Source organism: Halichoerus grypus, chromosome 2 (genome assembly GCF_964656455.1).
Source record: "Halichoerus grypus chromosome 2, mHalGry1.hap1.1, whole genome shotgun sequence".
In the NCBI taxonomy this organism is placed as follows: domain Eukaryota; kingdom Metazoa; phylum Chordata; class Mammalia; order Carnivora; family Phocidae; genus Halichoerus; species Halichoerus grypus.
This window is the reverse complement of record NC_135713.1, coordinates 159867265-159893959: the sequence shown is the minus strand read 5'-3', so window position 1 is coordinate 159893959 and position 26695 is coordinate 159867265. Positions and strand designations below refer to the sequence as shown.

Sequence of the window (26695 nt, the reverse complement as noted above, 5' to 3'; positions counted from 1 at the left end):
ACTCCGGGTAAATATCAGTTACAAGATTTGCTAAGGAATAGAAATGTGGAGGATTTCGAAGAAAAACATGAGTTTTCTACCTGAGATCATTTTTAGAACAAAAATTAGTATACGTACACATTAATGCTAGTTTGACTTATAAGATTTTTTATGCTAATTTTTGCAATGGACATAATAGGGATGAAACAAAAAAGATATAAAAAAACTGAACGCAAATGCTCTGAAACCGCATTCCCCATCAACTGCTATGGTATGGAAAATATACAAATACTTGATATGATCTATCATTTTAAAACTATTATCGATGAATATGTTGTTTCAGTATTGACCCCTATTTCTCATGGTTACAGAGCAACTCTCAATTTAATTTCTCCCTCTGAAAGATAAAAATATTTACCAAGTACATGTGCTGAAATTTAGTTCCAACTTCACAAAACTTTAAGAAAATACATATCAGACTATTTCACCTTGTCCCTTATATGGAAATTTCTAGACCTATTGTCTACTGAGGACATTTGCTAGGACAACAAATTGGGTGCTTCACATAACAGTTTATTTAATCCTCACAAACTTAACACAGCATTATCTTCCTTTTATGGACAAGGATAAAGCACATAAAGGCCATGTATCTTCTCCAATGTCAAAGAGCTAGCAAGTTGAGGGACTAGAATTCAAACCCTGGTCTGTCTTATCCAGAAGCCTATGTGGACTTCTATAACACACACGAACAGACCAAAACTCTGGACTAAGTTTTTGCAAATCTCTATTACTATTACAACTAATTACTACAGGAAACATCAAACACTTTTTTTTTCTAAAAATATCAAGATCAAGGTTAATAAGCATTTTCATTGAACATGTCTTATGGCTTTTCTGGTCTGAAATTTAAATATAAGTAGTGCTGTTTTTACATATGACTGGTAAGAGTAAGATCAAGAACAATCTTTTACATGAGATTGATAAGAACAAGTTAACAAACTGTCCCCCAAAGAGGAGCTGAGACCCAAACAATTTCAGGGAAAAAGGTTCTTTCAAAACCTTCAGGAACTGGATAATCCCTACAGTATTAAGCATTCCAAATTCTTTCATTATGCAACAAGTGGTAAAATATTGTTTGAAAATAGACTGTGTTAAAATACTTAGAAATTTTTAGCTTTAAATGATTATATCATAAAAAGAAGAAAGGCTCAAAATCAGTGATTCACCTTTAGAATGTAAAAATCTAAAATCACGGCCTCGTGGAGCACCCAGAGCCTGCTCTCCTAAAGCCCTAAAGCCGTGAAAACCAATCTGCCACAGAGCTCCCCTCCCTGTCTCCTGAAACCCCATCTTCGAGGCCAGGGACTTTTCCACCAGGATTCTGGAGTGTTTCTCCTCCTTTCCTTCCTCCCAGATCTTCTCCCAAATACATCCCCAGCCTAGACCTCTCCTCTGAACTCCAGGTGCCCTTTGGGTATCTGCACCCCTATGTTGAATGCATGTCTTCAATTTGACAGGTCCAAGCTGAACCCTGATTTGCCCCATAGCCTGCTGGAGCCACACAGCCTCACCCATCTATAACCAACGACTCTATTCCTTCACGGGCCCAGGCCAGATACCCTGGAGGCATCTTTGAGTCTTCTCTCTCTCTCACACCCCACATCCAATTCCTCTGTAAATACTGCTGCCTCTACCTCCAAAAAGATCCAGAATTCAAGGGACTCCCTACCACTTCTGTGGCTTTTATTCTGGCCTAAGCCCCTTCATCTCTCACTGGGGTAACTGCTGTAGTCCCCAGATTGGTCCCCCAGCCTCTGTGCTCCCGCTACCTCACCGTCCCTCTCCACAGTCTGTTGGCAACAAGCAACCAGAATGATCCTTTCTAAAGATGGGTCAGATCCTATTATTCCTCTGCTCACATTCTCCCCATCACATTTTCAGCAAAAGCCCATGTCTTTAACTGGCCTTCTAACTGTTCCTCCAGCTTACGTGGCACTCTCCCAGCCCTGAGCACTTGTACCGGCTGTTCACTCCGCCTGGAAAGCTCTTCCCACAGACATGCACATCGCCCACTGTCTCACTATCCTGCTGTCCTTGATCAAGTATTTCTTCAAAGGCCACTTCCTCAGAAAGGGCTTCACAGAACTTAAACTTTCAATCCCTCCCCCACCTGCATTTCCCTTCCCTCTTCTTTCCCACAGCACTTATCACCTTCTATATGGTGCGTGATTATCGTTTATCCTTTGTTTGCCTCTCCCCCACGAGAATACATGAGGACAGGGATTTTCTTTATTATTTATTACTCTATCCTCTGTACCTAGAACATAGTGAGCAGTCAATAAATATTTACAAAATAAGGGAAGAAAAAAAGACAAAGAGAAAGAAAGAAATTAACTTTAATTTTCTCCTGAAAACTCTATAGTATCATTCAAAAATAATTTTGGGGGGCTACATAAAAATAAAATTAGAGAGCATGCAAAATTTGAAAATATTACTTACCAAAGTCCATTCTGTCTTTCTGGTTTCTCTGAAGCAAACCCAAAAGGAGATTAGCCAAATAAGGTGATGTTTCTCTGGGAATACTGGGGGAAAGGAACAAAAAGACTCTAAGTGGGTGAGTTTATACATATTAACTACATGATTTTTGCCTTCATTGTGGTAAATGAAAGAGTATATGCAGCTTTGCAAACACATTTTATACCAAGAAGATCATGGTAAAGCCTCATTCCTTATAGGAGAAAAACAAAAACAAAAAACAAAAACATTAAGCAATTGCCTTTGAGAAAGGGCATCCATTCGGGAAGATTTCTGCATTGTGCTTATTAATGTTATCTGTTTGAATATCTGCAGGCATAAAGCACTTCACAAGCACAATCTTGAGTTTTAACACAACTTCAACTTGGCACTAATATTTGCTAGAGTTCTCTATTAGAAGAAGAGCCACCTCCAATTCTGTCTGGAAAAGGGCACAGCTCAAATACAAGTGAGAAACAATGCAGCTTCCTAAAATCCACTAAGAAAAAGACAAACCAAAAGAAAAATGACCAATAGGAACATGCAATTCACAGAATAAAAACTACAAAAGGACATAAACAAATGAAAGAGTGCCAACTTTACTAGTAAAGAGAATAATGCAAATTAAAGAGCTAATTGGTCCTCTTCTGTTTGTGAGGCACCTGGTGTGATAACCTCCTGTGTTGGTAAAAACGTGGGGAAACAAGCACTCTGTTGTACTGCTGCATTAGATGATTTGGAGAGCAGCCCTTTTGGTCTAACAATTCCATTTCTAGGAGTCCATCCTAAAGAAATACACAGAAGTGTACAACACACACACACACTTCACTAAACACTGTTTGGAGTAACCAAAAAATGAAAACAAGGATCTGATTAAACAAAATATGATACATCCAGCCATGGAACTCCATGAGCCACTTAAAAGAATGAGGTAGTTCTCTATATCCTGTCGCTAAAATGATGTCTAAGGTAGACTGTACAGTAAAAAAAGGTTGCAGAACTTTGTCAAGTACGATGTAATTTGTATTGAAATATGTGTGCATAAATATGTAAATATGTGTGTATAAATATCTACATAAGGTGCAGAGCCAGTTCGTGTTATCCTAGAGAGCAGGGAAGGCCAAGGGAGGAACTGACCTCCTAGTCACGCACATCTGTTCTGTTTGCATCTCCCTCCCCTCGAAGAACACGCAAAACTTCTGTAGTTTTTTTTTTCCTTTTAAATACACTTTACATTTTAAAAAAGAAAAAAAAAAGGTACAGCAATACCCAGGCACCTATGACGCACCAGTAATTTTGTGATTTTGTTATAATGAATGTTCTCGCATTAATGTCAACTGAATAAAGATTCAAGAATGGAAACCGGTAACACAGTTCACATAATGTTGCATTTACAGACAGTAAAACCCAGTTTACCTGAACACCTACCTAGGCATTAAGCTCCTGTTTTTTTCATAAAACATCCTTAGGTCTTGAGGACTATTGGCCTGTTTAAAGAAAAGAAAAGGAAAAAGAAAAAAAGGTTTTATTCCCTAGACAATGGGGAAGAAGGTTCAAACCATGTGGTCTGTGCTCACAGGGTTGTACAGAGCAGACACTCTGAACCGGAAAGTCCCGGGTTTCGGAAGGAGCCACAGATGGGCACCAGGAACTTAAAAACCTCTGGAACTGTGCGTGAACTCTGCGTATCTGGGCTTAAGGTCTCTTTGCCGAGGTCAGCCTCCCAGAGGAGACTGAAACTTAGGAAGAGTTAAGAACCACTACTCTGGAGGTCACCCAGCCCACCCAACAGGTACATTTTTATTGGGTAAAATCAGGGTATATTTTCCCTTAGGACTGCCAAGGGTGCAAGGAAGGGAATGAAGCGCACGCCTGCCTTTCAGTCCCTCCCGGGCACCCAGCACCAGGTGGCGCCCGGATGGTAAGAGCTGCTGGAGCGGTGAAGCTGCCCCTCGGCCGCCACTCTAACCAACTGGACTGAGAAATTAAGTGTCTAAAATGGCTGGGGCACTGATTTTATATACTTTTTTACAGAAATAAATTGACTTTGTTCCAGTTTTCAGGTTCCAAAAACCTCTTTGTAACTGGGCCGTACGAACTCAGGAGGAATCATCATGATTTGTTCTAGAGGGTCTCTTTCTGAAAGGATGGAGTCGAGGAGAGGGAAGAGTAACCCAAAATAATGTGCATAAAAATGAAACCATCAACTCTCTCTCACCCAGCAGTGACAGGAATAGGAAGCTGGAGACGGTTTCCGGTGATCTTCCCAGCCCAGGCCTAGCCCGCACGTGGAGTGCAGGGCCCCCCAAACCAAGCTAAGCAGGAAGCGCTGAACATCACTGTTCACACCATTTCCCACCAGGGTGTCAGTCCCGACCCCGGCTAGTTGTCACTAGCCTGGCAAACATGTAACGGGCTTTACACCCAGGCCAACTACAAAGGGAAGGCAGATTAAAAAAAGGAAAAGCAAAAGCTGTTCTGGCTCACAAAATCAAAACAAATCACAAGGGAACCAAAAACACTGCTTTCAAAGTATTCCCCGTTTTCTAAGTCAAAGGCAACTGTGAAATGAGAAGATCCCAAAACTTAGCACAGAAGTAAAGAATCAGGCTACCTGAAAAGGTGGTTTTCCGACTAGGCACTGATATATCACTGTTCCTATGCTCCACAGGTCTGCCTTAGCATCGTAATGTTGAGACATAATAACTTCCGGAGCCTGGGGATAAAAACATTCCAGACACATGCATGATGTTATCTACATACTAGTATTGATAAATGAACTGGTAAAGGTCATGCTCCTAACAAAACTACTAAAATGAGGTCACACTGTAACATTTCCCTAATCAGATGATCCTGCTGTGAACTTAAACCACATTCGTACACTGGTATTTACTGGTAAATCTCAAAAACAACGTTGCATGAAAAGAAGCAATTGATAGAAACAAGCATTTCTATATATTACTATGGACAGCAATACAGTAAGGTTATTAAGGTTATAATAAAAATACACACCAGCTACAGGACAGAGGTTACTTCTGGGGTAGAAGAGTGGGAAATGGAAAGAGGGAAAGGTTTAAAGGACTTGGGCTGTTGCTGGAATATTTTCTTTCTTTCTAGAAAGAAAAAAGATCAAGGCACACATGGCAAAATGTTACCTTTGTTAAATATGGAAAAGAGGTACACAAGTGTTTGCTGTATTACTCCGTTTTCCCTGTCATTTGAAAGCTTTTAAAATAATACACAAACTATGATGAAAACACAATAAGGATTGTCTTAAAAGCAAAGGTGTTTGTTTTCTCTGCTTTCTTACAGCTCTTTTCCCACCTCTTCTCACTAGATGCTGCTTTTTAAAAATACCAATAATCTGGACAAATATTAAACAGAAATGTCAAACACGCTCAAAGCCAGTAAACTTTATTTTCCAAGCATACCATTTTTAGTTGTCATCCCTAGTAAGCTTCTCACTGATTTAGATCAGAGGAAATCCCTATTGAATATAAGCCCATTTTAAACTTAGAACTGAGATAGGTATGTGGATTTATTCTGCAGAATTCTGAAACTCCAGAATTAAGCTATTTCCAGGCTTGATGCTTCACATTGGTTCAGGAAGTTTCATAGCCTTGCCTTTTCAGACATGACAACATCCATACGGAAGGATGAAGGGGAGAACTAAGATTTTTCAGCTTTACCTCTAACACTAAGTGAAAACCTTCTATGATCTAGGGATCTTGTCAAGAGAAATAACATGCAAAAGATGAGGATGTTCAGCCTAGAGATGAAGAAGTGCCCAAGAGGGTCTAAAAAAAAAAATAAAGTTTTCCCTAATATTACACATCAAGTATAGCATGACCATGCTTCATCAATTTGTGTTTTCAATTTAATCTAATAGGGAATTTCTACCATTAATAACTAATTTAAAAAAATTTTAACCAACTTTTTTTTTTTTTTTTTTTTTTTAAAGATTTTATTTATTTATTTGAGAGAGAGAGAATGAGAGACAGAGAGCATGAGAGGGAGGAGGGTCAGAGGGAGAAGCAGACTCCCTGCCGAGCAGGGAGCCTGATGCGGGACTCGATCCCGGGACTCCAGGATCATGACCTGAGCCGAAGGCAGTCGCTTAACCAACTGAGCCACCCAGGCGTCCCTAATTTAAAAAAATTTTAAACTAAAAGGACTCCATGCTGGGTGTGGAGCCTACTTTTTTTTTTTTTTTTAAAGATTTTATTTATTTATTTGACAGGGAGAGACACAGCAAAGAGAAGGAACACAAGCAGGGGAGTGGGAGAGGGAGAAGCAGGCTTCCTGCTGAGCAGGGAGCCTGATGCGGGGCTCGATCATGACCTGAGCTGAAAGGCAGACGCTTAATGACTGAGCCACCCAGGCGCCCTTGGAGCCTACTTTAAAAAATTTTTTTAACTAATGGGTAAAAGTGACTGATATCTACTGTCCACTATTTTAAAGCAAAAGAGGACTTATAGCATTATCAGTAATATAATCAGTGTCAAACAACAATTTAGGCTATACATAAAATCACATCTTAACTGGAAACCAGCATCATACTTAAATTCCAGTGCTAAAGCACCATACTATACACAGGCAAAGACAAAATAACAGTCACTCACCATGTACATTGGGGACCCACACAGTGTTGCAGCCATCATGTTACTATGCAGGTAACGAGCAAACCCAAAATCCGCTATTTCACAAAATAAAAAGGAGAAAAACAAAGGATACCTTTACTCACACTTCACATAGATCATACCTTCAAGACACAGAGGGCACAAAGGAATTGTGAGGAATTTGCAGCTTATTGAATAAGTCTGTCTGCCAAAGAAAAAAGTTTCTACCTCAATTTCGACAAGCTAAGAACTGGTAGTGATCACCGACTGTCTAAGTCACTGCTCTGTCAGTTTTGTAATCAGGGAGCGGGCACCAAGCTTTGCAAGAGAAAATGCTAATTGCAATAAACGATTCATTAATACAGCTCTCACTAAATATCAGTGCCAGGTACGGAATTTGAACTTTTTTTTTCCCTCTCCAGATCCAGATGCAACATACATAAAATCAGAAACTTATTTTTTTAAAGATTTTATTTATTTATTTTAGAGAGAGAGAGAATGAGCTGGGAGAGGGGCTGAGGGAGAGGGAGAAGCAGGCTCCCCGCTGAGCAGGAAGCCCAACGTGGGGCTCGATCCCAGGACCCTGGGATCAGGACCTGAGCCGAAGGCAGACGTCCAACCGACTGAGCCACCCAGGCGCCTCCAGAAATTTCTTTAAATACTGGTAAAATAAATTTTTTTTTTATTTTTAAAGAAAAGCTTTAAAAAATATCTAGCATTACAAACTGCTTCAAATAATTGTGAAAAAGAAAGGCTGATCTAAATGGTCTCTTAGATCCCTTGTGTTAAAATCCCATGGGCTGTAAAGAGCCCAGGTTATTCAACTGCTGTTATGATGATAATATATCACGTTATGTATGAGAAGCAGGACAGGGTTTGCTGCTGGGGGTCATGTTTGGAGTTCCTAGCGTGGGCCCCTCGGTCCTAAGATTTAGGATAGGCTGCCAGTAACGTAAAGGGTTCCCGTATCCAAATGCACCTCGCTGAACTCAATAAAAATTTCAAAAGCGCATCAACAAAACCCATCATTCTAACAAAGCTGAACTAAAATTTTCTTAAAACTATGGAGTCTCAAGACTGTCCTTTCCATAAGACACTACATGGCCATTTACCTATTTTGATGCGAATACCACTGACGTTGGATTTTCTGCGATTCGCGTACGACAGCAAGATGTTCTGTGGTTTGAGATCCCTGTGGATTATTCCTTTGCTGTGCAGAATCCGCATGGCAGCTGCGATCTGATGCAGAAACACTCTAATAGTATCTTCGCTGAGAGTTCCTTTAGCTGGTAGAAAAGGAATCGCATAAATATTTAAACACACAAAATCAAATACCATCTGCATCTCCCATCAACAGAATCGAGTTAAGAACATAGAGGGAATGAGGAACTGGGAGTCACATTTTTTTTTTCTGTGTTACTCTAATAATTTAAGTCTATGAAAAGATATCAGACACCCCAAACGCTTCACTCGATCTGTTGTAAAGAGAACTGACTCACATTTGCATCTCTCGTTTTCGCTGGTGTTTTTCCTTTCCCGTTTTTTACTGGTGAAGGTGCCCACGTGACTCTGAGCACAACAGGTACTCAGCGAATGTGAGGCCCCCTCAACAAGCCAAAATAGAAGTTCCCCTTGTTACTAGCCAAATTATCTGGGATAAATGTCCATATTTCATCCCGGCCATTATATGAGCACAAATTAAAAGCAGGTGGGGTCTATGAATGGGAACTGGGACCTTTTTCCACCACTTGTAGCTGTGAGGGGTCTGTGCTCCCACATGGCTCTCCCCTCATCTTCCCTGCTGCAACATTCCTGCCCCACCACTCTCATCACTAGACACCTTTAAGAAGGAACACTTGTTTTCACTACTATAAAGAGACGGTATGGACATTATTGGAGGGTAGTCATTACTGACTACTAGAGTGTGTCTGTGTGTCCGCTGGGGCATACTGTAATGGTCAACAGCTTGATCTGGAGTCAGGCTGCCTTTCTTCAAATCCCAGCTCCTCCGCCTCCTTACTGCGTAACCCTGGAAGATGAACCCTCTGTGCCTACTTCCTCATCTAGAAAAAGCTGGAAACAGACATGGGGCTGTTGTGACAATCAAACAAGATAGCGCCTTTAATAATAAAGACTTTAGAAAAAGCCTGGCACAGAATAACTATTCAAATACAGTCAGTACACAAAGATAAACTTTTTATTACAATGAATCTAAAAGTCACAAGTGTGATTCCTGAATCTACATTAAGGATTTAATAGCCATGACCCTATCTACTAAATCCTTTGTGAACATACTTCTGCCCATACAACTCTAGAATATGTTCTATATAATCTTTCAATATGCAATTAAGAAGACAAAAGTAATATTACACTTGGAACAAATTAAGTATTATCTTTAAAATCATTTTAGAGACGTTATAATGACATTTTATGTCCTTAACATCTTCAAAGAAGATAAATCCCCATGGTTTATAAATACTTCTTTCTGTTTTACTTTTTTTATTCTTTGGGACTCTTTTCTTGATGCTCACTGAAAACAAAAAGAAATCTAAATACACTAAAACATCTAAAAAGTGATATCTTCCATATGCCATCCCTTGGAAATAAACACTGCTAAAAATAGGGAGTGTATTCTTCCAGATCTTAGTGGGTGGGTCAAACCAATGATTAGCTCTTTATTTTTGTAATGTTTTACTTAACTTACTTTGCAAAAATTAGAATGGACAGTTTTCCATTTCATTCATTTCCATTTTCATTCTAGGGCTACTTTAAATGACTGCAGCTGCTTAGAACTTGAATTTTTGCCCCATGACGTACAATTGAATATACTTAAATTTGCTTCAGAGTCCAAATTCTAACATTCTTCTTGTGGCGGGAAATGACTGATCCAGTGTAATCTGTTTCTGACACAAACTATAGTAGGTATTCACACAGTTCTATGAACATGGAATGCATACTTCTCATCACAACCCCATATCCTGAATCTGCCACATTAAAAACTTAGTATTTTAAAGGCATGGCCAACATCAAAACTCTTCCAAATAAATGAATTCTTGAGCAAGTTAGCCCAGAGGGAGTAGGCTCAGCCGCGGCTGCCACCCTCAACGAATTCTGCTAGAATCCATGTTCAAGTACGACTTGCTAATTAATTTAAGATGTTTTAAACTTGCCAATCAGTAGGATTTGTTTTCTTTTGAAAATGTGAATGGCGTTTTACTTATCAAAGGAAATAAAAGGACTAAATGATCATGTTGTGATATAATGCTCTCCGATAGAAATATAATGTGACCCACATACATAACTTTAAATTTTCTAGTAGCCACATTTTAAAAACGAAAAAGAAACAGGTTTAAATAATACATATTTAATCTAATACGTCCAAAACGATTTCAACTTGTAATCAACATAAAAGCCTTAATGAAATATAATCGTTTTCTTCCTTGAAGTGTTCAAAATCAAATATATTCACACTTGCAGCACATCTTCAGACTGGGCCACATTTCAAGAGCTCCGTAGCCCCATGAGGTTGGTGGCCACCTTACTGAACAATTTAACTCTTGAAAATTCCTTGAGGTCCAGATTTCTTTTATATGTCTTTACAAGTGTTTTCAAACTACAAGGGATTCCTTTAAGGACTGTGGCAGAGAGGGGCCAGGGAGAGGTTCAAGGACTTGACCAAAACCACAGCAATTAAGTGATGTGAAGAGGGGCACTGTTATAAACCAGCTTGTCTGACTCCCAACACTCAAGCTCATAAACTCCTCACTCTTGGGTCTCCTGTTCTAACACTAGTGCTCTGGAATATCAAATACAGGGTTCAACATAATGGACGAAACTGCTGCCAAAGCTTACTTAAATCCGCGACACCAGTAACACTGCCTGCATGGGTGAGGAGGACTTCTGTTAATGAGGGAAACTGATATTCCAATGAGGGCACTAAACTGATAGGGTGCCACTCAATCTGACCCCAGGGGAAAAGGTGCTTTTACCCGGGTCACTGAGAAGATCAAGGAACTCGAGATTCACTGATTGAGAAGGCAGAAGCAGGGTGTTTTCTAGCTTGAACTTCTTTCCACCAGTGGTCAGTGAAAGTGCCTGTCTCACTTCATTCTATCTACTAGTAAATGACATTTTGAAAAAAGAAAAGATTTACTAAATTAGGATTAAAAAAAAAAGAAGAACTTGGTTGGGAAAAACACAAAACTACACATGCAATAAACTCCCAAATTCAAGGTAAAGGTTGTCTCTAAAGGGTAAGGACAGGAGTGGGACTACGGAGCCTCAACTATTTATAATTTTTTTTTAAATTGGGGGGCGTAATAAGTTTCCTTCCTTCCTTCCTTTCTTTCCCTTCCTTCCTTCCCTCCCTCACTCCCTCCTCTCCTTCCGCAACAATCAGCTAGCCAAAAACCAAGCTTCCAAATCCTGTCTCTGTCCGGTGCCTCCCCTAAGGTGTGCTGGCTCAGGAGGGGCCCACGGCGGGCAGGGCAGGCGGGACGCCCCGAGGAAGCAGGAGCCGAGGAGAACAGGTCCACTCAGGGCAGGGACATGCGGGACCAGGCGGGGTCTCGGCTCCCCTCGGGCCTGAATCTCCCCCCTCAGGATGAACCGGACTCCCGCTCTGCTCCTTCTCCGCGGTGGCAGTTCCAGTGCCTGGCTGGCCAGCCGACGTACACGGACCGCAGGAGCTCTGCTGACGGTGGACCATGTAGCACCCGTGGGGTCACCGTCCTGGGGTCGCCGCTGTCCCCTGTGTGCCCAGGCCCGCGGCCATGGAAGGGAAGGAGCTTTGTGCCCTAGGACCACTTCACCCACCGCAGGTGAGGGCTGAGGGCAACACTCCCAGTGTTCTTCCTATTAATCTCTGCGCAGCTTTTGAAAGTCAGCAATACTTTATATTTGAAAGATTTTTAAAAGCTCACTTTCAATTGCACTCCCTGATTACAAGGTGAAACTGAACATTTTTAATATGTTCTTGTAAACTGTCCACACCCTTTGTAAGTGTACCTATTGATGTGTTAGGGTCACCATCAACGGCCATGATCTATTCAGAGGTTGAGATATTTTTTGCATATTTCCCTTGCATTTTAAGGGATGAACAAGGAGATGCTGGCCTCATCTAACACCATTTTAAAAAATACTTGTGGGAGACACAATTTGATCTGAATGCCTTATATCCATCCTGTGTATATACATTTTGGATACAGAATTTCAAGCACCATCTAGTACTAAAATCTTACCTCTGCCAGGAAATAATTTCAATGTTACTTTTAATTAATCCTTTGTAACTTTTTAATTTACAAGAAAGATTCACTTAATAAACACATTCTTAGATATATTTTTGCATTGTGATTTTTTTATTTTGAAAGAAATGAAAGGGACTAAAGGTTCACTGCTGGTAACCCAGAGAGTCTTTCGAAGAAGAGAACCATATGGTTTTTTCTCTCCTGGGGAGAGGACCCATCTCTCAAACACTGCCAGAAAGAGGGATACATGAAGGAAGCCCTTATACACAAGTTTAGGAATAAAACCACAACAAACAACAGTTGGTCAGCAAAGCGATTCACACTTAAACAAATACACAAATATTTATTGAATGTTTCTATACAAGTGCAGAAAACAGGGTCAGCATTATTTCAGATGTAACTCTCAGGATTAAACAGACTACAGTACTATCTTTATTGAGCACTGACAGACAAACAAAAATTACCTTGCAAATAATCTGCCAGGTCTCCACCATTGCAGTACTGATACATAAAAGAAAAAATATTAAAATAAGGAAACGGATTCAAGATTAATTCAATTCATGATCAGTTAATTTTAATTAAAAATAGTTTCTATATAATGTAAATCTAGTCTGAAAACATAAGAATTATGGTATCAAATTTTTAAATTATATATTACTTATAAAGTAGAATCTAAGTCACTAAATGGACTTTATTAATTCAAAATTTCAAATAATAATCTACTGTCCACTGTAAAGTACATATTAATCAAAAGGAATTTGAAGTAAATTAAACAGCACATACACTACCTACCTCCATCACCAGAAAGACAGAGTTGGGTAATTCCTGAAAAGTAAACATTAAATACAATTTAGAGAAAGAATGAAGCTCAGATTCAAAAAAATAGAGTTAATAAAAATACTGCACTTGTTCATTATTAAACAAGTAAAATGAAATTTAAAATCCCCAACACAGTAATTTAAGCATCCCAACTTCAAAAGCAAGCCAAGTTTTGATGACACTAATATAGTCATTACGTTCAATTCTGTTTATGTAAAGAACTAAAGAAAGATTCATTGTTTGGTCATAGCTATGGTAAATTTGTGGGGCGGGGGGAGGATTCTCTGGTCCTCAGAGAAGCGTTTCTACTTTGTTTTTTTTTTTTTTTTTTTAAAGATTTTATTTATTTATTTGAGAGAGAGAGAATGAGAGAGAGCACATGAGAGGGGGGAGGGTCAGAGGGAGAAGCAGACTCCCTGCCGAGCAGGGAGCCCGATGCGGGACTCGATCCAGGGACTCCAGGATCATGACCTGAGCTGAAGGGAGTTGCTTAACCAACTGAGCCACCCAGGCGCCCGAAGCGTTTCTACTTTGAAAAGTTTATGATTTGAGCAATGACTTGATAATCCTATCTAGCAACGCTAAACGCACAATCTGATTTCTGGAATACATGACCCAGGATGGTTAGTTTTTTGTTTTTCTGATTCTTATGTTTATTTGGAGGCAATCACATTATCAGGGATTTGTTGGCAGAGGAAAGACATTTATTTCCTCACATATCTTAGTAACAGACTGATTTTTAAGGAACTGATTTCAGAAATTTTACTAAGTCTCTCAGAGTCATATAGCTCCAGATCTGTTGCTTGCGTAATTCAAAGACTGGCTTCTTGATTCTTCGGTAACAATTTTTACAATGTTAATTAAATTTTAAATTGTTCTTCCTATAGCCTAACTGGAGACAGTGTTCAAATGTGATTCAAGATACAGCCCTTCCCAGAAGCACCTGGCTTCACTAATATCCTAAATTCAAGAATGAGGAGTTCTATCAGAGGATAGGAGGAGAGGTAAGGCAGTATGCCTCAGGGTGTGGTTCGAGAACCAGTGCCAATCAGTGAATTATTTGGTACTAGCCCACGAGATCATTACAGAAACTAAACCTAAGAAATTTTAAAGGCTTAAAACAATTTAACAAAATAATTTTATGTCTGCTAAACCTAATAATAAAAACTTTGGACATCTGTTTGTAGGTCCTTTTTATTTTTTTTAAAGATTTTATTTATTTATTTGAGAGAGAGAATAAGATACAGTATGAGAGGGGGGAGGGTGAGAGGGAGAAGCAGACTCCCCGCTGAGCGGGGAGCCCGATGCGGACTCGATCCCGGGACTCCAGGATCATGACCTGAGCCGAAGGCAGTCGATCAACCGACTGAGCCACCCAGGCGCCCTGTAGGTCCTTTTTAAACTTCATTTTTACAACAATTTGTTTTTACTGGATTTTATAAATAAAGTATCAGGTCACACAGATTGGAAATAAAAACTGGCTTCTCAGCACTTCTAGTCTGGAGCACTTCTGTGCAACGTGGAGCAGTACAAGGGGGCTGCCACAAAGTGGGTCCACGGTGTTTGCCAAGGGTCTGGATGCCACAAGTCAAGACCCAAATTATGTTCTGCAAGAAACTCAGTGACTTGGGATGATTTACTTCACTTAATTACTCCAGCGGTCTAGACAAAAAATTAAAACACACTGTGCCCAATTCTTTGAGCCCTCCCCCCCCCCCCCCATGGAGGCATTTGGAAGTTCAGAAGAATGTCTGCTCTCTGCGGGGGAACCAGGAACCACAGTCTGGCCCAAGCAGGACCACACACAGCTCGGGCATGAAGAGCCAAGCTGAAAGCGTAAAACACAGTTGGTTTCCCTAACAGCAGCACTCCCATGAGCAGGAAGGAAGTGGAGAACCATCAGCTCCCAGCAGGCTAGAAAAGCAAGTTTGTAAGAAATACTTATTTCCTTTTATCAGAAAGAAAAACAAAAATATATTTCTAATTTAGCTAAATCATCTCTATGGTGAATCAGTCTTAGGTTTGGCCATCTAACCTGATCAAATCCAGACCAAAATGCCCTATCATCCCTAAAAATACTGAGATATCATTAAACCACAGTTTTCTTCTCCCCAAGTATGTAGTACAAAAGTATCATCTCAAATCAGTATTGCTTAATCATATAATAGCACCACAGCCTAACTACTGAAAAGACAACTAGAAATTCCTTAGGGAAGGCTAAACTGTTTACTCCACACAAAGACATGGAAAGAAATGTTTTAATATCCTTGATTTCTCATGCAAATCTTCTCTTGCCCACCTTTAAAGCAGTACAACCCTTCAAAGGTTCGATCATTCTCTCTTGAACACCCCCCTCTTTAAAGGCCTCCACTACAAAAGTGCCCATCTTTAAAGTGAAGCTCTGGAGCACTAGCTCCAAGAGCCAGCAAAAAGAAAAGAGAAAACAACCAATCAAGCCATATATGGACAAACTGAAACTCCGACGGTACTGGGGCAGTAGGGAAGAACTTGAAGAGACACTTGCAGGGTCAGAAAGGCTGAGGAACGAGGCCAATAGGCCTGTGAGCCAGACCATGGAGGGTTTCCCAAAGTTGAACACACATCTGCTCTCCTTTTCTAAAAATCAGAAAATCCTCATCCTCAACTCCTCCCCAGGAACTTCCATCCACAAAATTAAACACAATGAATTTCAATTTATCATTTCCCTACTCCAACTCCTTAATAAGATAGAAAATCCCTAAGAAGGGGGGAAAATGTATTATTATGAAGAACTCTATGCCAGTATACAAAAATTTAGATGAAATAAACAATTTAAAAAACAATTTGTTCAACTAAAAACACAATCCTCAGAATTATTCTCCTTGGGGTTACATGGTACTAGTCAGCCTCATAGCATCCTGCTTAAGCAGGCTTGGGTTATGATCGCCCTTTACCAAGAGAGTGGTGTTTATAAACAAAAATAAAGTCTTTTGAAGGATGCACAACGGTGGTTTTTTTCTGGAAGAAGAAATAAAGGGAGCTATCAGAAGAGGGCATCTTTTTTTTACTTTATATACTGCTAGACTATTTAAATTGTTTTTCCACTGGGGGCCTATTCCTTTTGTAATTTGAAAAAACAATAAAGATAAAGTGAATTTAAAAATCAGATAGCATGACTAAGTGTTCTTTCCAGCAGAACTCAGATATCAGGATCAGAAGGGGAGAAACATAAAGTAACAAAACAATTCAATAAAGAGCAAGAGAAAGATTGAAGACAAAGTCTGGGCTCCCAAAACCCATTTCTCTGCTACTTTTCCTGATTCATTCTCCACCCCTTAGGCTACGGTTATCTCGTAAAAGAAGAAAGAAAATCCTTCTAACCTCCTAAGGGATCAGAGATCAAGGGGTCTTTTGTTATGTTAATGAGGTGACCTTCGGAAAAACCTCCAGGTCACCTAAGGATCAGGGCTGGATTGCCAGGGGAATCTGGTTGAATTAGAGGGTTGGAAATTACAGCCCCACCTGTCCCCACCCCACCTCCAGAGAGAGGAGAGGGACTAGAGATTGAGTTAAATCACCAACGGCCAATGATTTAATGAAGTGTACCTATGTAATACAGCCCCCATAAAACCCCAAAAGGATGGGGCTCAGAGGGACGTGCAGAGAGTGGTCACCTTTCCTACATACCTCACCCTATGCATCTCTTCCATCTGGTTGTTTCTAAGTTATATTCTTTTATACCCTTTTATAATAAACCGATAATCTAGTAAGTGAAATGTTTCTCTGAGGGCTGTGAACCACTTTAGCAATTAATCAAACCCGAGGAGGAGGTTGCTGGTACCTCTGATCTATAGCTGGTTGGTCAGAGTCACAGGTGACAACCTGGACTTGTGACTGGTGCCTGAAATTGGGGGGGGGGCGGTGCAGGGCAGGGGTGCAGCCTTGTAGGGCAAAGTCCTTAACCTGTCGGATCTGATGCTAACTCCAGGTAGACAGTGTTAAAACTGAGCTGATGACTTGGTGGTGTTGGAAAAAACACACATTGGAATATAACACTGAGCTGTCAAACCTGAAAGAGGATGCCAACTACCCCCACTCTGACCTCAGTGTGTACTTTCTAATTGATTAAGTTCTTCTTTCCAGCTGATCTCTTACCTCAGGCAAAAGATCCAGAGGGCAAAGGAGTAATAGGGACTGCCCCAAGGCCGGCAAGAGCCCCTGTGATTGACCCCTAGACAATGATCGACCTGACCTTTACTGCCCACCTGCAGGTACCCATCAATCTTTCCCCCGCATTTTTTTTTTTTTTTTAAAGATTTTATTTATTTGACAGAGAGAGACACAGCGAGAGAGGGAACACAAGCAGGGGGAGTGGGAGAGGGAGAAGCAGGCTTCCCGCCGTGCAGGGAGCCCGATGCGGGGCTCGATCCCAGGACCCTGGGATCATGACCTGAGCTGAAGGCAGACGCTTAACGACTGAGCCACCCAGGCGCCCCCCACATTTTCCTTATATGAACCTAGGAGTATTTTCAGCACTTTGGAGACCGTCCTTGAGAGTTATTCGGCTGTCTTCCCAGGGTTGGCCTCACTGAAAAAAACCCCTTTCTTGTTTCACCACCACTCATTTCTCTGTCTTTGGATTTTGTCAGTGGCGAGTGGTCCAACCTAGTCCATTCGGGGCCCCCAGAGCCAGGTGCTCTTGCACCCTTGGCCCCCAGTTACAAACTTAAAGTGATAACAAAGTACCTCCCTAATCTACACCTGTTTTGCCCAGAATTCTGCGAACTGCCTAACTCTTTGCACCAGTCCCACAGAAAGTCCCACCCTCTTCTGCAGTCATACTCAACAACAGGGAAAAGTCTGGCATACCCTGCTGAAAAATAAGATGAGTCCCTATATCATTTCTCCGCACATAAATTCCAGAGGCCAAAGATATAAATATGAAAAACCAAAACCATAAATACTAGAAGAAAATGGGGGAGGGCCATTTTTATAATTTCAAGGTGGAGAAATCCTGAAATATGAAACCTAGAAGCCATTAAAGAACAGATGGACAAATGTTACTATGCAAGAACTTCCATATACCAAAGAGATGCCAAAGACTCCCTCCTCCCTGCCCCCGAGAAAAGAGAGACAAACTGGGGAAAACATTTCAATACATACAACAAAGAGCTGACAACTCAGATTTCCCCTTCTTTACCTCACACAGCTATTATCAGCCCCGTCTCCGAAATGGCTCACCCACCTGCCCAGGCCTCTCCATTTCCAGTGGTGCCAACACTGTCACCCAGTCACCTCCTCCACGGTGGCCCCATATCCACCCTCGCCCATCCTCCAGAGTAGCCAGTGTTTTACATACTTTAATAAACGTCTATGCTCACTGATTTATGATGGAGAATATTCCTTTTTCTAACCATAATGGCTAAATCTAATACTCAGAAGTACATACTCCCTCATTGGCATTAAAGGACCTGGAATGCAAATTCATAACCAGAAGACTGCCCAAGGACTGCAGAAAGAAAGCAAGCAAAAGTGAATACTCCCCCACAGAAAAAGAAAATTGCTTTTTTTCCTCAATTTTATTGCAAAACCTTAAGATACATAACATTTGAAAGAAGTAAAAAATCACCTTAATGTCACCATCTGAGACTGACATGATGGTTTCTGCTTTCATGCACCTATTTATACATACACTCACATGCAAATGGAGCATATATTTGCATTTTTGTACATTTTAACACAATCCATTTCCACCTTTTTGCTTATCTCCACCCCTCCGAATAGTATTTCCAGCTGGTATGTATCTTTTCATAACTTTCTCCTAGTAAAAGGTGTGTATTTCTAATGGCAACAGATATTTCTCTTCATTCAAATATTTTTTAACTGCCCACGACATATAAGACACCGTTCTAGGTACTGAGGATACAGCCGTAAGCAAGCACAGTTAAAGGCCATGTTCTCGTTAAGCTTCGGTTCTAAGAGTTAAGAGTTAGGGAGAGACACCAAACAAAAGAACTGAGTATACAAAAAATGTTAGAGGGTGATATGTGCTTTGAAAAATAAGTAAGGGAGGGAGATAGTGCTGGGGAGCGGATTGTAATTCTACCGAGGGTGGCTAAAGAAAGCTAAAATGTATTCGTTGAAAACATAATGCTTGAGTAAAGACCTCAAGAAGGTTGGGAATATATCTATATATACCACAGAGACAGGGAAATAACTATATATGGTGTATCTGGGAAGAAAGGTCTTAGGGAAAAGGAAGAAGAGGGCCCTGAGAAAGGACTGCTACGGGGACCATGCAGGAGGCCCATGTGGATGGAGCAGAAGCAGCAAGCACAGAGAAACAGGAGACCGGGTCAGAGATAATAGGGTCATGCTGTGCAAATAAGGACTTTGGCTTTTACTCTGATAAAAATGGGGAGCCACTGCAGAGTCCGAGTCCGAGCACAGGACCAACAAGCCCTGACTTACATCACCAGGATTATTCTGGCTGCAATGTTAAGAATATTCTTACAGGGTGTAGAAGCAAAATATTGTCCGACAGCATACCAAAAATGTTCTAACAATTCACATTTCTACCAGTGATCCATGAGAATATTTTACACCTCCTCCCAAATTCCACCAGTAAGAATTGAGGCACTTTTTAATTTTGCCAAAGGGATGCGTGAGAAGTGACATCTCACTGTTACTTTAATTTACATTTCCCTGACTATTTGTTCATGAATATCATTTCATACATTAGCCATTTTTATTTTTTTTTAATTTAATTTTATTTATTTGACAGAGAGAGACACAGCGAGAGAGGGAACAAAGCAGGGGGAGTGGGAGAGGGAGAAGCAGGCTTCCCGCTGAGCAGGGAGCCAGATGCGGGGCTCGATCCCAGGACCCCGGGATCATGACCTGAGCCGAAGGCAGACGCTTAACGACTGAGCCACCCAGGCGCCTCTTTATTTCTCTTATGAGAACCAACAATTTATATCCTTTGCTTACTGTCTCTTTGGGTTATCGTTTCCTTACCAATTTGTGAGAGGATGTATATGTTTGAGATATTAGCCTGTTATCTGTTGTGTTGTACTTTTTTTTTTTTAATTTTATTATGGTATAACGTACATTCATTAACATACACAGACTGAGGTGTACATTTCAGTGTGTTGTGACAAATGCACAGACCCATTAACTACCCTTCCAGTCAAAATACAGATCATTTCCATCATGCCAGAATGTTCGTTCATCCCCTCTGCCCTTCCCACCTCCCCACAGGCACCCTCTACTGTGCCTTCCCTGACTTCTACCACCCTCCCTCAGTCCTGCCTCTTCTTGGAACTCACAAAAAAACAGAATCATACAATAGCTGTATATGGCTGGCTTCTTATTCTCAACACTGTAGAGGCCGCTTTTAGGCAACAGGCTTGAGCGATGGAAACTTGAGCAAAGCAAAAGGCCCACAGTGACCATCGAGCTGAATGCAAACAGGCTCCTTAAGCGACCCACGTGGAAAAACGGCCACAGACCCTAACTGACCAATGAGCTACTTACAACCAGGTACAGTTACCAAAAAGGGGAAAATTCCGTATGTCCCCCTACCTGTTCACTCTGCATTATAACTACAGTCCCCCCCACCGCCTCCTCCAAAGACAGTCTCTCCTTTGCTGCCCTGCCCGCTGTTCCCTCGGGGCGCGTTCAATAAACTGCTCTCTCCTTTGTTCTGCCCTGAGGGAATTCTTTCAGGGCCCACATCACGGGCCCCCACCCAATCGGGGCATTTAAACACAAACATAACGTTTAAAATTCATATGCTGTGGCAGGTATCAAGTTTGTTCCTTTTTATGGCTTTCGATTTGTTCACGGTACTATTTGCCATAAAGCAAGATTTTAAAAATTTTACATGTCCCTACTTCTATAGCTTCTGAGTTTCTTGATTTAAAATACCTTTCCAACTCTTGAATTATATATAGTCATCTAAATATTATTCTAAGATTCTTAGGGCGCTGGGTGGCTCAGTTGGTTAAGCGTCTGCCTTTGGCTCAGGTCATGATCTCGGGGTCCTGGGATTGAGTCCGGCCTCAGGCTCCCTGCTCAGTGGGGAGCCTGCTTCTCCTTCTCCCTCTCCCCTCCTCCCTCTCCCCTCCTCCTCACTTGTGCCCTCTCTGTCTCTCAAAAAAATAAATAAAATCTTAAAAAAATACATTATTCTAAGACTCTTTATTTTATATACTTAAGCCTTTCATTCATTTGGAAATTACTGTGGAAAATGATGAGAATAGGGATCCAACTTTATTTTTTCTCAGGTATCTCAGTTTTGCCAGCACCATTTCATTAAATGAATCATCTTTTTTCTCACAACACTAAAAATTACCTGGTGGTGTTTATTTATCCAGACAACTGACAAATATGCAGGTGAAGGACTCCTAACTGACAATACTTATCTCATGCCCAGTAGGGTCAAAGATAGGTATCTTTTGAGAAACACACATGATATCACTCTCCTGCTCTTAAAACTCTTCAAGGGCAGAGTGCTGCCCTCAGAATCAAGACTGCATGCGGCCCCTGCCGACATCAATGCCAGCATCATCTACCACACCCTCCCCTCACCCCTGCACTCCCATCCCCCGCCCGGGCTTCTCCCAGCTCCTCAAGCTCTCATCCCTCCTGTCTGCTCTACACAGACGACTTCCTCTGCTTGGGGCGCTTACCTGCTCTTCTCCCACCCACCCAAGCCTGGCCATCTCCCACTGTTCTATCAAGTCAGCTTAAACACCATTTGTTCACCAAGTCTTCCCCAGCCCACAAAGTGGGGAGCCCTACTCCCCTCACCCCCATACGCTTTCCTCTCAAAGGTCTTCAAGTATCCTCGTCTTCCTCACGGCACTGTGCACACTAGAACAAGTAGCTATTTGCTTCATATCCTCTTCCCCAATATGCAGAAGCTGCACGAGAGCAAGGACCATTTCTATTTTGTTCACCACTATACTCCTGTATTTTCTTATTAACTGGTCCAAGGAATACTAATTACAAAGGAATCAGTAGGAACAATGAACACAACACCACATCACAGAACGCCAACAGGAAAGTCACAGAAGAAATACAAAAAGGCAAATAAAACATGAAGATGGTCAATGCACTAAGGATTTAAGAAAAAAAAAAAAAGGTCATTATATCAAAATAAATTGGTACAACCTTCTGCAAGGCAACATGCTAATATCTTCGACCAGACGATTCCACGACAAGGATTTTATTCTACAGGGACACTCATTCAAATAAGCAAAGATATGTACACAGCTTTCCCTGCAGCACTGTTTCTAACAGGGGAAAATAAGAACCCAAATGGCCACAATTGGGTTTTAAGTAAATTATCATTTGGCCCTACAGTACTACGTTGACATGAAAAGGTATCCAAGATATACTAAGTCTAATAAAACAAGCTGCACTAATGTAAAAATACTATTATTAAGTCCCTCACAATGAAAAGCTTAAAAATCTAAATATAAATGATTATAGCTGCGTATATATATATATTTTTTTGAAAACTCTAAAAGAAATGTAACAGTGGTTATCTCTGAAAATTGCTATTTCTTTTTAAATTTATTAATGTTCACAATGATTATTTTAACTATGAGAATATGTTAATTTTTTAATTAGGGAAAGTATGTTGCTTTTTAGGTGTCATCTAAACTGAAACCTGATTTTTTACAGTGTCAAAAGTTCTCAATTTATAAAAGTGTATCCATACACTTTAGACAGATTTCCAAAACTGATGGCCAGGAAAAATGATGTTCATTTCAAATTGATAAAACTACTGTAGTGTCTCTACAAACATACAGTAAACAATTAAAATTAAGGAAGCAAATCTAAAATATTAGATCAAGACTCTACTCATTAGTCAAATGCTCGAGAGTGTATTTATTTGACTGGTATCTCTTAAATTTACGTATTTCCAGTAGTACACAATGCATAAAATATAAACATTTTAATGCAGTCACCTTGAAATTCTTGATTGTTTGATAATTCCGGTTTTTGAGCACATGTTCCTCCTAAATATCTCACTCTACAACCAAAGCTAGTACTTAAAAATATTTTTCTAATAGAATGAAATCTAAGTATACTTTCTGTTTTCTGAAAGCAAAATCTACTCTGCAATTGACAGGGTTTTCTGTGCTTCTCAAAAAATGGGAAATTAAGAGTTAATATTATTTAACAATTTTTGTACCAGGCACTGACTTGTACCACTTGGTGCCCTCTGTCTCCAGAGACTAAGACAAACTACACAAACAGCTCTGAGGAGAATCAACATTTCAACCAGGGATGGTGAGATAAGTTTAGTTTTGACTTTAAAGTTTTTTCCCCTTTCTTTCTATGCTGCTTTGAATTTCTTGGATGAAGGAATGAGTTACACCCATTTAAACAGGTAACAAAATACACCCCACAGCACTCACATAGTCTGCACGTGAAATTTATTTTTTTTTTCTTTTTTTTTTTTTTTTTAAGATTTTATTTATTTATTTGACAGAGAGAGACACAGCGAGAGAGGGAACACAAGCAGGGGGAGTGGGAGAGGGAGAAGCAGGCCTCCCGCGGAGCAGGGAGCCCGATGTGGGGCTCGATCCCAGGACCCTGAGATCATGACCTGAGCTGAAGGCAGGCGCTTAACGACTGAGCCACCCAGGCGCCCCTGCACGTGAAATTTAAATTGCAATTTCTTGGGAGAGCAATGACACTCTACAATCAAAAACTTTAAAACTGTGTGTGCTATTTATTTGCCCTCATAATTCCAATGCTAGAAATTGAATGAAAATAATCCAAGCTATGTTCAGAATTTATATATTATCTTCATAGCACTTTTCTATAATGGAAAAAAATGAAACATCTTGTAATGTGGGTTGAGTTAAATACTTTGTAGTATGATATGACTACATGAAAAATCACTACATACAAAAAAGAAGCACAAGAAGAACAGTCCATTTTGTCTCACCCCAGTAAAATTAAGCACACTGAAAGCAAGGACTTTGTTTTACTCACTGCTTTATTCCTAGCCCTTAGAACAATGCCTGGCACATGGAGCCACTCAAAACCTTATAAATGAATTCGAGTAATGAAGTGTGTACAGAAAAGATTTTAGCGGGGCGCCTGGGTGGCTCAGTCATTAAGCGTCTACCTTTGGTTCGGGTCATGATTCCAGGGTCCTGGGATCGAGCCCTGCATCGCCCTGCATTGGGCTCCCTGCTCAGTGGGAAGCCTGCTTCTCCCTCTCCCACTCCCCCTGCTTGTGTTCCCTCTCTCACTGTGTCTCTGTCAAATAAATAAATAAAATCCTAATAAAAAAGGTTTTAGCTAGAAACACATACAGCAGACTCACGTAACATGTCCATTTACTTTACTGGAATTCAACTGTCCAGACTAAGAAAAACAAAAGAAGGAAATACCATAAATCATGCACCCTAGTCTGCTTTGGAGTGAGAATCCAGGGAGAAGCTGAGTCTGCTGCCCCCTCCTTAGATCTCAGATCACCGTGGCTCTCACGCAGTGGATACCACACTAGACAAAAGAGTGGTTCTAGAATTTAAAACACAATATTGCCCCTAAATATAAGCCAACTACTTACTCTCGTGCTCTGCCCCCCCCAAAATACTAATTTTCTCCAAAATCAGGCTTTTTAAAAGGACTTCCAAGGAGAAATGTTGCCTTAGAAGAGAACTTCAGAACCTTGCTTTCCCACCTCCAAATAAAATTCAACTCTACTGTATGCTATGGTGATAATCACAGCTGTATCCGTGTGATGAATATGCATGCTTTCTTTGTTTTTATTTTTTTCTAATACATCTACAAGTAGTAAATGTTACTTTTGCAGTAAGAACAAAGCTCTGATTTTTTAATAGCCCACAACAGTCCTTTCTACATTTACGACAGAAACGCTAGGAAAAAAAAAAAAAAGAAATGCTAGATCTGGCATCAATATTCCTCTACTTGACCTAAAATAACACTACTCCTCTAGTATAACTATAACTGTACTCACGCAGCACATTATTTCCTCCTATCCCTCTATGCTACTTTAAACAATTTTTTTAAAAGATTTTATTTGAGAGAGTGAGCGAGAGAGAATACATGAGCAGGGGCAGAGGGAGAGGAACAGGGAGAAGCAGACTCCCCTGCTGAGCAGGGAGCTCGACGTGGAGCTGGATCCCAGGACTCTGGGATCATGACCTGAGCCGAAGGCAGATGCTTAACCAGCTGAGCCACCCAGGCGCCCCTACTTGAAGCAATTTTTTATTAATAAACATGTAACTAAAACCATACACCTTTCCAACAAGAATAAGGCAATTTTCTATTTCTATTACAATTCACTTAAATTTGTATGAAATAGCAGAGTTCCTTACTGACATGCAAATTAAAAAATAATATTAATAGTAAGGTACCTGAACATCATAGAGTGCTACAATATTTTCATGCTGAAGTTCCTGTTAAGGAAATTGAGAATTTAAAATATTTGTGATCGCTCTAATAAATATATTTCAATATGCAAATAAATATTAACTTAAGTATACACACGCATACACATACTATATACTCTTTCTATATACTACACTTCCATTACTAGATTAGAACAATTCAATCTACAAAAGAATAAGAGGAAATGTGCCTGATCAAACTTTACTTGAGCCCTAAATGTTTTTTCACCAGGATCATTTTTTAGACTCTTAACAAGGTGAGTACTCTCATTTACAAAATAAATGTCACAGTTAGTATGACCACAGACTCTCTGGGAGTCTTTTCAAATTCAATATACAGTTCTAACAGCAATAAAGGCATGAAACTCCAAAGTGCTTTTAAAGAGCACGTTATTTGCCTGAAAGAAAACGAAGCATAATTCTTAGCTCAAAGAGCTGTAATTCTTACCAAAGAGCTCTCCACAGAGAAGTAGTTTCGATGAAAGCTGGTGTGAGGTGAGAGCTCTACGTTCACATCAGCTTGGGGAACACCGAGTTAAATACACCTAAGCCAGTTTCTTCATTGCGCAATTTTTCAGATTTTTCTTTGCCGAGCAAAGGGCTTTGCGACTCTCCAAGAAGTATGCAGTAAACAGGATTTTCCATACGCATTTGACTAGGCAACCATTTTTTCCCCAAAGGACCTCACTTGGGTAACACTGCTTGTGAGTGATCTAAAAAGACCACTTCCAAGGTTAATAATTTGTTTTCAATTTACAAGGAAGAAAGGTTCCATCTGCCCCCAGTCCCCCCCAAATACTTAAGTGTCACCTGAAAGGGATCAAGAGAAGAGCTAAATAATGGATAAGAAGGGTGTGCCTCTTCTCAAACAGTAACACAATAACCAAGGAAAAGAAGAAATTAGGAGAAGCTAAAATCAGTCTTCACAGAATCCTTCTAAGCCCACGAGCCACAAACACCTACTCTTAAAAATAGCTTCCGAGTACTCAAATGTCTCAAAAAACCGAGCATGCAAAAATGAGAGCAACAGGTGAAAATTCTCAAACTTGGCTCCAGGGACCAAAATTACAAAAGATGTCATCATGCATTTATGTAA

At 40.4% G+C, this 26695-nt stretch overlaps 1 protein-coding gene across 2 annotated transcripts in view; it reads right to left on the bottom strand.

Annotated features, from left to right (window-relative positions):
• The window catches only part of ULK2 (unc-51 like autophagy activating kinase 2), an 83406-nt gene that overhangs the window by 54699 nt on the left and 2012 nt on the right, over positions 1 to 26695 (bottom strand). For both annotated transcript variants that reach the window (XM_078067994.1, XM_036073458.2), the window contains exons 3-10: positions 25567 to 25608; positions 13151 to 13183; positions 12823 to 12859; positions 8225 to 8398; positions 7116 to 7189; positions 5108 to 5209; positions 3922 to 3980; positions 2479 to 2561 (exon numbers count right to left, since the gene is read on the bottom strand). In XM_078067994.1, coding sequence (XP_077924120.1) covers positions 2479 to 2561; positions 3922 to 3980; positions 5108 to 5209; positions 7116 to 7189; positions 8225 to 8398; positions 12823 to 12859; positions 13151 to 13183; positions 25567 to 25608 — 604 coding nt within the window. The remainder of the gene's footprint in view (positions 1 to 2478; positions 2562 to 3921; positions 3981 to 5107; positions 5210 to 7115; positions 7190 to 8224; positions 8399 to 12822; positions 12860 to 13150; positions 13184 to 25566; positions 25609 to 26695) is intronic.